At 40.1% G+C, this 12,310-nt stretch overlaps 1 protein-coding gene and 1 long non-coding RNA gene across 4 annotated transcripts in view; one reads left to right on the top strand and one right to left on the bottom strand.

Moving 5' to 3' along the window:
• The window catches only part of LOC134745104 (uncharacterized), a 135,775-nt gene that overhangs the window by 10,357 nt on the left and 113,108 nt on the right, over positions 1-12,310 (top strand). For 2 of the 3 annotated variants that reach the window (XM_063679044.1, XM_063679043.1), the window contains exons 2-7: positions 8,873-9,090; positions 9,563-9,809; positions 10,355-10,384; positions 10,724-10,867; positions 11,507-11,678; positions 12,063-12,223. In XM_063679044.1, coding sequence (XP_063535114.1) covers positions 8,873-9,090; positions 9,563-9,809; positions 10,355-10,384; positions 10,724-10,867; positions 11,507-11,678; positions 12,063-12,223 — 972 coding nt within the window. The remainder of the gene's footprint in view (positions 1-8,872; positions 9,091-9,562; positions 9,810-10,354; positions 10,385-10,723; positions 10,868-11,506; positions 11,679-12,062; positions 12,224-12,310) is intronic. The other variant, XM_063679045.1, reaches the window with a different exon arrangement.
• Positions 1-12,310, bottom strand: part of LOC134745220 (uncharacterized) — a 118,100-nt gene that overhangs the window by 64,900 nt on the left and 40,890 nt on the right. The window lies entirely within an intron of this gene.

Here is a 12,310-nt window from a genome sequence, read left to right as displayed (position 1 = left end):
AAAATAAGCCCGTAAAATGTTGATATCATTCGCTAAAAAAATGAATTCGTAAAATGATTTAATGTTAGTATGTCTCACAACAGTTTAAATTCGATCATTCGCTACTTCTTATTTATGCGAGCTGACATTTTCAACAAAACCAAACAAGCACTTTCTGAATACAGACACTGAATACAATTAAATAAATTCAGTTTAGGTGCCTACCTAAAAAATTATTTGTTGTAAGTACATTTACATCCTTTAAATTTTAAAGGATTTACAAAAATCTAATATCTCGAAGCTGAATTTCGCGACCCACAGTTCGAAAAACACTGGATTAAGAAAACCGGCCAAGTTCGAGTCTGACTCGTGCACGAAAGGTTCCGTACCATTACGCATAAAACGCCAAAAAAATCACGTTTGTTGTTTGGGAGCCCCACTTAAATATTTATTATATTCTGTTTTTAGTATTTGTTGTTATAGCAGCAACAGAAATACATCATGTGTTCAAATTTCAACTGTCTAGCTATCACGGTTCATGAGATACAGCCTGGTGACAGACAGACGGACAGCGGTGTATTATCTTAGCAATAGGGTCCCGTTTTTACCCTTTAGGTACAGAAGCCTAAAGGGGCCCACTGGCTATCAGTCCGCCGGACGATATCGGCCTGTAAGTTAAAACAAAAATTTGACAGTTCCGAACAACTGACAGGCCGATATCGTCCGGCAGACTGATAGTCAGTGGGCCCCTTCAAAAGAGAAGATGTTAGTATTTCGAAAATAACCGAATGTCGAGTTTTATTAAAAGCCAAAATTACGCGGGTACTGTTTACGAATTTTCAACTATTACTTACTGGTGTTCGATAATGCAACGCGTCCCAAATACATAATCTCTGATGTCATGAAACTTATATTATCTACGTTTATAATTATAATATCACAGTAAGTAGGTAGTCATATATTTACCTGACCCTCTCGACCTATATCAAGTAGGCGGGGCGGTGACAGCGTTTGTTGTCCGTCTATGCTCTATTGTATCCATTCTACTTCGGTATTAATATAGAATAGTTAATTTAAGGGTGGTTTGTAGGACACACTAACACTTTGTCCTGTTAAAGTCGGTGCAAAACTGCAAAGTTAATGTAGACGAACTCCACCCGATTTCCATGTCCTCCCTAAATCATTTCCGTGTCGAAATAAAATAAATCCAGTCAGGATATCACAACACCGATGACAATTCGTTTTGCTTTGTAGTGGCCAACAGCACCGAGTTGCGGCTAACCCCGCCCGCCCGCATTGGTTTGAAAAATTGAAATAGTACATTTCGATGCTAGTGCGGAAAGTATGTCATTACTTTACGAGTACCGAGATATCTTGCCACGAGTGAAGAATGACATTTCCGCACGTGTATCGAACGACGTTTTTTAATACAGTTGCGAAAAAATAAGAAAAGCAACAAGTAAGGAATGGAATTCGAAACTTTTATATTATTAATTCTGTGACATCATTGACATTGACATTATGAAGAGGTGTTTTTCTAGCTTTTATTCGACTAGAATAGATTTTGTTATTGTTATTGAACCCACTTCAATGAAAGTTTTTTTTTTCATGTTCTATAAGACAGAAACAATTGTAAATATTAAAACATTGTACGATTATTACCTAAACATCGTTATTTACGATTATTTGTGTATCGTATATTTATAAAAGCAATATCGAATGTTGCTTTTGGAAACTTAAAACATTCTTACAGTAAGAAAATACGCCTCTTCTTTGACAGGCGTTCCGTTCCATTCAGACAACTTATTAAGAACGGTTTTTCAACATTAAAAAATAAACTTATAATGATGAATGAAATATGCATATTTTTCGTATTCTTACATTAACAGTAGGTTTTTATGTTGATTACGACGTTTAAAGGAAACTAATATTAACACTAATCAATAAGTAGTCATGAATTGGAATAAGTAAAAATTTATAAAAATTGGAAAAGTAAAAAGCACTAGTTCGCGAAAACCAACTTTCCGCACGCTAAACAGCCACGAAAAGTAGCACTTTTTGAGCAACTGTATTAAAAAGTTTATTAATATTGTCATCGGTCACCGCGATATAATAGTTAGTCTGTGCGGAAAGAGAAGAGTCGTGAAATGTATCCAATACATTCTACGACTCTTCTTTTTCCGCACAGACTACTCGTGAAAAATAGTAGATTGTGTCACAAGGGAGCAAAATTACATATTTACGGCGAGGGCGTACATTGACTCCTGAACGAAGCGAAGGGTTATATAATTGAATCCTGAGCGTAGCTAGGGATTCTAAAATAGAATCCTGAGCGTAGTTAGGGATTCAAGTGTTATTCAAATTCAAATATTTTATTCATGATAAACTTAAAACTAAAATTACATACAAAAGTATACTAAAGCTATAGAAACTTATAAAATAGGTAGGAGTTGAAGTTTACCACGAAATGGTCTCGCCTCTGTTAAAGCCCAAGGTGGAAATAATTTTGCTACCATGTGACACATACTGTTTTTCACATCACCTATGAGGAAATTGTTATGTTCCAAAATATTATTTAACCTAAAAATATTGTACTTATACAAAAAAGAAAAAAATCATGTCCTAGAACAGAAAAGTGCTACTTTGATCCCGCCTAGCAGGGAAGAAAAGTGCCACTTTGATCCCTCCTAGCGGGGAAGAAAAAGCCTCTTTCGAATAGGTGATGGAGGCACGGGCATGAGGGGTGGGGGGAAATGATCGAACGGCATAGTCGTATGTATCTTTCAGTAGGAGTAGCAGAGAAAGTGCTGTTATTGTTTGTCCTTGTCATAGTATCAATTTTTTTTTATTCCCTACCGTAAATTTCGTATGGTTTATGGTGAGCTACAAATCTACTTGACCAATCATATTGTCGCATTGCGTATGTTCTGTCCCTCACGGGCGCACGCGTATAACTCATCTGTGTAATGCTACTAGGTCTATGATGAAAACGGATTATATAGCGTATAATGAATTTATCATACATACATTTCGAACCCTTTTAGGGGGCCCACTGACTATCAGTACGCCGGACGATATCGGCCTGTCAGTTGCTCGGCATTGTCAAATTTTTGTTCTAACTGACAGGCCGATATCGTCCGGCGGACTGACAGTCAGTAGGCCCTTCACAGCGTTCGTGGTCAACGGGTCGCGGGTTACCCGTTGACCACAAACGCTGTAAAGGGTTCGAAACGTCGGTGATAAATTCATTATACGCGATATATCCGTTTTCACCACGGTAACCGACGATATTATTGTTTATATTATATTGCACTTTGGATAAATTAAATGACGAAATAAGCAGTTTTCATTCTAAATACAATAAGTTCCATAATATCTTACTACTCTCAATTTTGTTTCTTTAATACCAAATTTATCCGAGTAGATGAAGTTTATTAATAAGACCCACTACCCCATTTACCTTACACACCCTGTAAAACGATACACTAACTAACGGCTCAGATATACAACACGGACCTATACCTATAGAAATAGCAAATAGGTCATCCTGTATAAGCCCCGGTTTGCCCTGACAGCGTAATCCGTCTTAACATTAAACACGTGGGGCGAATATAACCGCTCTTGGTATATGAAAGTTTCATTATGATATTTTTTGCTTGTTTGACGTGATCCTATTTTTCAAACTAGCCTCAGCCTACGACTTCGTCTGCGTAAAATTAAGTCAAAAACTTTAAACCTCATTTTCACCCCAGTGTTGTCTGCCAGATATCGCGACTGCCATTTCGGATGCCAAAAAGAGGGCAGTTTTATTTTATTATCGTCTTTATTGACAACCGCCAAGGTAGTAGTACCCAAAGAGTACCTTTTATCTTAAAATGTCATATAAGATCAATATCATCAAAATGGATCTGCTTCGTTCAGCAGCGGACTAACAGTGATTTAATGAAAAATATTCTCTTAATTACTATTGTTTATTCAAATATCAAAACCACAAAGATAGAATCGACCGCAACAACAAATCAGGATAACTCCAAAGACAAACCCACGACGGCCACGACCCCTGAACGACACCACCTTCACGATGCACACTATGTTAGTCTTCTATACAATTAGTATGGCGACGTGGGTACTTAAGTTAGGGCACCGACCGTACGTGTACGTACTTGGATTTATCCGTTTGTTTCTTCGCGTCCCCTGTACATTTTGTACAAGTTTTTCAACTGAGCATGTCTACAAAAATATAATAACACAAGTTCCACGCTCAACCCTCTTCTTCGCAGCACTGAAATTTCAATAAAATAGTCTAGTTTCCACATTTAAGGTCCACCTGCTTCATAGGCAGGTTAACTGTCAACTAGGCTAAAGCGGTCATCAAATGCCTCTAAAGTTTATACGAGCTCATAACTGTTACAAGCACGTTACAAGTTACAATACTCGTAAACTTATAGGCACCGGAAAGGCACTGCCAAGTTAAGAATCTTGTTCGCAGTTGGCAAGTGGAAGTAAATTTGACGCTCCGAGGAGTTTCTGAGACAACTAGTTGCATAGTAACTTTGTTTTGAGGGGGTAGCGATCGAAGTCATGTGCTTTGCATTGTGGGAGAGATATCAAAGCATTTATTTGCATAATCAACAACACAAATTAAAATGTTTAGGGTAGTTAGAAAAGGGGTTTCAAATGTTTCAATCCACATGTGGAAGTGGAAGAGTGGCACCATCGTCAAACCTAAGCCACCTGGCAGCGGACTTAAAACAGTGGCGTGTGCCTCGGATGCACATGCTGGTGGCGCGTATAACGACTATATTGATCCTACATCTCAGCCAGCCCAGTATGGTGCTTAGTGAGCGGTTCCACCGTTGAGATATAGTTTCTGCCATAGTTGCTTTGTGGGAACGTGTCAAGCTACAGAAGTTCATTTCTGATTGGATTTCGTTGGAGGAAATTCCAGCAAGTCAAGCAGCAGCAGCAGCAGTATATGTTACTTATTGGGGCAAATTAATAAACTATGCTACAGAAATACTTCACAACACTTTTGATATTCTTCAAGATGAATTATAAAAATGTAAAGGTATGGTCAAGATTTAATTAGTATTTTAAAGCCATTTTGTGCCTTGCACAATGACAATAAGGTACGAAATGGTACACAAATCAAATTCCTTTAGTGTAGCTACAAAAGATCGGAAAATAAAGTGTGCAATTATAAGACCTAATCTCCAATTACGATACTATTGGATATTGTGATAGGTTTATAGGTTATCTGATTATTTTCTAGCTTATTTTTAACCGACTTCAAGATTTCAAAGGAGGAGGTTCTCAATTCGGTTGTTTTTTTTTTTTTTTTTTTAATGTTTGTTACTCCATAACTCCGTCATTTCTGGACCGATTTTGAAAATTCTTTTTTTGATTGTAAGTATATACATACAGATTGGTCCCGTTTTTGTCAAAAAGCAGTTCTGATGATGGGATCCATGAGGAATCGAGGGAACTCCTCAAATGTTAAAGGCATACATATAGTGATTTTAGTATTTTCATCAAGAAATCAAGCACTTACCTAGTCGGCTCATAAGTTCTGTCATATCAAAAGTTTAAGTTTATTCCGTATAATTTGTACAGCGTTTGAAAGCTTATAAACTAGAGAATCTAAATGTATAACATTTATTCAAAATGACCGCCATAATTATCTACACAGGCTTGAAGTCTTCGTGGCCAGTCGTCAATGGATTCACGCACCACTTTCATGTCGATATTGGCCACTGCCGTAGCAAGAGATTTTTTCAGCGAGTCTAGATTTGCATGAGGTTTGAGCACACCTTTTCCTCTAAATACTGCCATATTTTATAGTCTAAAGGATTAAGATCTGGGCTAGAGGAGGGCCAATCTTCATGTCGTATAAAGTCGATTTTATTGGAGGCGAGCCAGGCTTGTGTAGACTTTGCCTTATGGGCTGGAGCAGAGTCCTGCTGGAAAACCCAATGCTGGTTTAGAAACATCGTATGGGATAGTGTTTTCACAATATTAGTCAACACCGTGTCTTGGTACACTTTGGCACTAGTTTTTACTCCTTTCTCACAAAAATGCATACTAGTGACGCCCGCATAAGAAACTCCCAGCCAAACCATCACAGATGAAGAGTGATGACCTCTTTGAATACGGGGAATGCTATTAGACGCTTCTTTACTATTGCGAGCGTACACTCTATCATTTTGTTTATTACAGTTTTCTTCTATGTCAAAAATTTTCTCGTCCGAAAACAGTATACAACGGTGCTTATTTTTAGCGTACTTCTTCAATAAAGCTTTAGATCTTTTAAGCCTTAAAGCTTTAAGCCGACCATTGAGAAGATGGCCAGTTTTTCGTTTATAAGCACGAAGTCTCAGGTCTTGATTAAGCACTCTTTTCACCGTGTTTTTGCTCAAACCCATCTGGAGGGCCATAACTTTTTGTTAAAAAAGTGACAATTGATGAAGTGGAACTGCTGATGATGATCAGAACGGAACTCTTCAATGACGCATAGTTTACGTTTGGCGATTTGTCCTCTTCGTTATGTTTGTTAAGCAAGTTAGGTTTTCAAGAAACATTTTTGTCAAGCTCGAGTTCTGATGCTGGGATCCATGAGGAATCGAGGGAACTCCTCAAATGTGAAAGGCATACATATAGTGATTTTTGTATTTATATAAACTAATCCAGCGCTTCCATTTTAAAAAGTGACATTTGATAAAGTGGAACTGCTGATGATGATCAGAACGGAACTCTTCAATGACGCATAGTTCACGTTTGGCGATTTGTCCTCTTCGTTATGTTTGTTAAGCAAGTAAGGTTTTCAAGAAACATTTTTCTCAAGCTCGAGTTCTGATGATGGGATCCATGAGGAATCGAGGGAACTCCTCAAATGTGAAAGGCATACATATAGTGATTTTTGTATTTTTATAAACAAATCCAGCACTTCCATTTTAAAAAGTGACATTTGATGAAGTGGAACTGCTGATGATGATCAGAATGGAACTCTTTAATGACACATAGTTTACGTTTGGCGATTTGTCCTCTTCTTTATGTTTGTTAAGCAACTTAAGTTTTTGAGACATATTTTTGTCAAGCTCGAGGAATGATGAGACCCACGAGGAACCGAGGGAACTCCTCAAATGTGAAAGGCATACATATAGTGATTTTTGTATTTTCATCAACAAATCCAGCATTTACATTTAAAAAAGTGACATTTGATGAAGTGGAAACTGCTGATAATGATCAGAATGGAACTCTTCAATGACACATAGTTCACGTTTGGCGATTTGTTCTCTTCCTCATGGACCCAGACCTAAACTTGGACCCAGACTCGGACCCGGACCCGCGTCTGAACATAGACCCCAACTCGGACCCGGACCCGGACCGAACTCTGTCCCAAACTTGGACCCGGACAGCCGGACACGGACCCGGACTCTGATCCGGACCCAGACCCGGACCCGGAAATGCTACTAGAAAAGTGGGTTAGGTGGGTGGTTGGTTTTTGAACTGCGATTCTCACAGAACAGAACTGCTATCAGAAAGGTAGGTTTAGGTTAGAGCTGTGACCCTTACAGAAACGAAATGCTATCAGAAAAGTAGGTTAGGTTAGGTTAGAACTGCGACCCTTACAGAAACGAAATGCTACTAGAAAAGTGGGTGGTTTTACCTCCTTTTCTACATTATTAGGCAAAAGATGCTGTCTTTTTCATTTCATTGTCTGGAATCTAAGAGTGCACCATCAACAATAAGTGAACTTTCAGCGGCATCCCCCATTGAAGTCGGTTTTTTTTCTTAAAAATTATTCAGTAAAGTATCCGTGGTAATTGCATTCCTTGTTACTTACTTACTTACATGAAATCCTGACAAATATTAACACGATACAATCGTGTATGAATGAACGAATCGAACAACGATATAAAATAATAAAGTTTCGGTGTTAAAATCACAATTTTAAATTTTTATAGTGTTGCATATAGAGAGCAACAAGAGCTTATTTACGTAAACGTTTTCAACCCGCCTCGTCCGGAGCGCCGCCTGTCAGATTATGAGGTAGCGAAATTTCCAATTTCGGGAAACGGAGGGTACCTAGTTGCATTTCTGCAGAAATAAATTATGCACGGTGCATTTCATCGCGGCGCTCTTGACACGCCGCTGCACTTGATTTCCCGGGAGACTACCATCTATTAGTGGTATTTTCCGTGTTTACTGATGCCAATCGAGGAAGCGGAATAATTGAATTGGTGCTACATTTTTGTACGAGCTTTCATTTCGATTGGGTCGTTTTAGTAAATTTAAATGCCTCAGTGCATGACAATTTCAGAGTAATCCCTAATAAAAAGGGTCACATCACAAACAAAGTATAAACTGTAATAAATAGGCTGTTAAATACTAGGAGATACACTTTAATTTTCACAGTTGCATGTCGCTGACCTCTTCGGATACGCAAAACCTCCCCTAATTATTTTACTAAGATACGCGACGGAGAACAAAAGAGTGCATGATTCCGGTGTATTGTATTCGACTTATTCATCGTCAGTGAATTGATAACGCTACACGGTATCTTGGTATTCTTGGTGGTCCCGATTGTTAGCAGGCAGAGCTTTTTACACGAAAAATTCCTCCCGTAGTAAGTAAATCAATCATAACTGCGAAAAGTTCTATAAATATTGTGTAATCGAGGCATAAATGAATAAGTTATATGTATTATACTATACTGCAAATGAGCTAGATAGCTCCTACTCTATGTATCTTGAAGAGTTCTGAAACTAACAATATGAGAGCAGCTCACGACTGGTCGTTATGGAGATCCTTGGGGAGGACTACGTCCATTAGTCACCGTAATTCGGCTGACGAGATGATATACGATCTCTGACCAATATTTCCTAATTTCCAGGTTGTACCAAGTCCGCGTGGGCCTTCGCGTGTCGCCAAAGATCCCAGTCCACATCGAGGCGTCGGTCTCGAGCGGCAACGGTGCCGCGCGCACTGGCCGGCCCGCCGCCAACGCCAGTCTCATCGGTGGGCTGGCAGCGTCACGCGCGTTCCAGATAATGTACAGGAACGAGGAGGTCACACTGCGGGACATTGTGCATTTTAGAGCGCATTTGCTTGGTGAGTTCCTCTCATTCCCGTTTCCAAGTCTTGTTAACTCGCAATGGCACCGCCAGCACCAGCCGCCTCGCTGCCAATATGCTTCTTATCGGCGGGCCGACAGCTTCACGGGCCTTCCAAATAATGTACAGTAACGAGTAGGGCACCCTGAGGGACATCGTGTATTTTCAGAGCGCATTAGCTTTCTTCTTACTCCCGTTCTGTCTCGTGAACAGCGAGCTACGCGGACTTCTTCTAGTGTTCGAACTAAGAGGTCGCTCAAGCGGAGCAACCAGCAAGGCGTTGGCGTAAATGTTAAACAAATGCAAATGTTTGTGAGTGGCCTCAGTACACGCTACTCAAATCCCTCTTATACGCTTGACGCCACGCTGCACGCCGCCGTCCGAACGCGTCGGTGTACACTCGCCACTGTTGATGTACACTTAGTATTCAAAGTCTACCCATGCCATAAACGGAAACTTTTTCATTTTAGTTGACAGCCGAAACCTAAAAGATTCCCTGGAGCGCGCAGAATGGAGCCTTGGCGTAGAACTCTGGTGCAGCGAGGGCGCCCAGTCCAGCACACTAGCTCCTGTCTCCTGCCGAGTGCTGAAGCTGCACTTCCAACCAGCGCAAGGCCTGCACTACCACCTGCCCGTGCTGTTCGACTACTTCCATCTCTCAGCCGTTTCCATCACCATCCATACCAGCTTAGTCGCGTTGCATCAGCCTTACATCAAGTGAGTAACAAGCGCTTAAGTAGGTATTCATTTCGTTAGCATAGCTTAAAACTTAAGAAACTCATCGTTTTGTTTTAGAAGTAACGTAGGTGTTTGTCTCAATTAACACGATGGGAAGACGAAATTATACGTACAGTGGGACCACTCTGGACAAGGGTGGCAAGAGAGAGGAAATACTGGAAGGAGTTGGAGGAGGCCTTTGCCGACAGGCACACTGAACTAAGAAACTTCATATAAACACTCAAAACTACAACCACAAAACAAACATGTTCAGAACAAAGGGCTTATATAAAATAAAAATAAAAGGTGTTTGTACAATGTAGTACCTACTAAATTAGTATACGAGCGCCATTGTGTAATGACCCGACCTTAAGTCGTCTTATACTGTACGAGGTACGAGAATGTTTACAATTTGAAGCTTATAGATAATTAATATAACTGAATCTTCATCTAAGTATGTACATAAGTGATCTGTATGCAGCGTACGTACTTGTAACAATAAAAAGAGCCGAATTTATTACCTATTTGCATGTCTGTCCATGAAGGAAAAGTATCATGCATTATGTTCAAAGCTGGTAAGATATTTGAACTATATTTCAAATTAATAGGATCAGTGCCATATATTTCATTTTATAGGGTATTAGCAGTTTAAAAATTGGATGAAAAAATGAATCATCTACTTGGTGATGGAGTTAAAGCAAAAAAAATCATGCTCACTTATTTACGTGCGGTGAATTACCAAAATTCGCACAGACGGACAGACAGAAGGACTTAGCAAAATTTTTCGTTGCTGATTGCCGATGCCTGAAAAAATAAAAGCAATCTAATTGTACCTATTTAATAATTTCAATGAAGTAACAACTCTAACCGGGGATGCGGCAGATTTTTGTTAAAATAATGTGCTTTCGTTTCAGTACTCCACGCTCAAGCAAACAATGGGGCAAGCTAATGAAGAATGCCGGGTCAAACTTCACCTCGTCAGGGAGCTTAGAGAACATGCTGTTTGGCTCGAGTGCCAAATGTGCGGGCGGAAATTCCAGCAAGATTGCACACGCCAGGTAAATATACTCATAATGAGTGTTGACTGGGGAAAAATGCAGATTTTCTCAGTGACTGGTATGTTTGTGTCAAACTGCATATTGGCACCAATGTGTGTGAAATCGGGTTACTCTACCATGCAGGGCATTGACTTTTTTGCTTAAATGTGTTAATTATCGGTCCACTCCAGTGCTAACTAGATTTAGTGAAAATCCTGTGGTTTCCGAAGACATTCATAAATATAATTGTATGTATAGTATAGTCTCATCCGGCGTCCTGTTGTACCGACATGTATAACCCAATTACTTAAGTTATGAATCTTTGTAAAATTTACTGGGTTAACTTCTTATCATTCGCCGATCCGAGTGTCCCACTGCTGGGCAAAGACCTCTCCCTTGATTTCCTCGACACACGGTTTAGTGCCTCCTCCGTCCAGTTGTTAAGGAAGGTCCCACACACGCCCCTCTACCGGCATCCACTTGGTGGCTAATGGCTATGCTAGCTCACTTATTCGGATGCATGCGGTAGACGTGTCCGGCCTAACACCATTTGGTTGAAACGCCAATACTTATATATGAATAGGTATCAGTTTATTTGATGGATATTGAAATATAAAGGATGTAGACAAAGACTAGGCAGTCAATTTTTTTTGCATCCAGACAAGTCCACGCGGAAGTGTGCGGCATTCTGCTCGGTTCCTTGGAAGGGCTTCAGAACGCGCTGACCATTTGCGGCTCCACTGGCGCCCTGCTAACTCCTGAGGAGTCATCGTCCAACTCCATCGTCGGTGAAGTGGCTCAGCGTATTAAAGACCTCAGCGATATTGGCAAGGTAATTAAAGTTAAAACAGGTTCAGTCTTCTGAATGTACTTAATATTAGAGGAAAAAGCGATACGAATACGATACCTATCAGTAAGCTGTAACTCCTGTGATGAATTATATTTGATCTCGTAATTAATATCGGCAAGTACTCAAATTATCGTTATTATCCATTACTGAAACGGTCCCTCGTGTAGTATATTCGTTAGTACAAATAGTACAGATATTCCTTGACGTTTTTTGCATGTCGCATAAATAGCACCAATTGTTGCTCAAGTACCTAAAATAACGAATACAATAAACTGTGACACTAAGTACGTAAACAATATGAAGTAAGATTCCTAGTGCCTGCCTTAGACCATTATAGATCATTATCTATTTGTCTCATCCTTTCAGAAGTCGGAAGCCGGTGAAGAAGAGGAATGGGCGATGGGCGCAGCGCACGACATCGCGCGATTATGCGCGGAAGTTACGTTGCGCTGGCGCGCGTTCTTGCACCACACCTCTGACCGGCCCCACGTGCATCATGCGCTCGCCGCGCGCCACCACGCGCTACGGTAAGTGGGCCAGCAACTATGGGCGATGATGATTACATAGATTCATGTCATGCTATTTCCAATGGCCAAGCAAGCTGAGCTGCGGTG

The sequence above is a fragment of the Cydia strobilella genome, chromosome 11, assembly GCF_947568885.1.
Source record: "Cydia strobilella chromosome 11, ilCydStro3.1, whole genome shotgun sequence".
Lineage (NCBI taxonomy): Eukaryota > Metazoa > Arthropoda > Insecta > Lepidoptera > Tortricidae > Cydia > Cydia strobilella.
The sequence above is the reverse complement of the archived record's forward strand: the minus strand, read 5'-3'. Positions and strand labels throughout refer to the sequence as shown.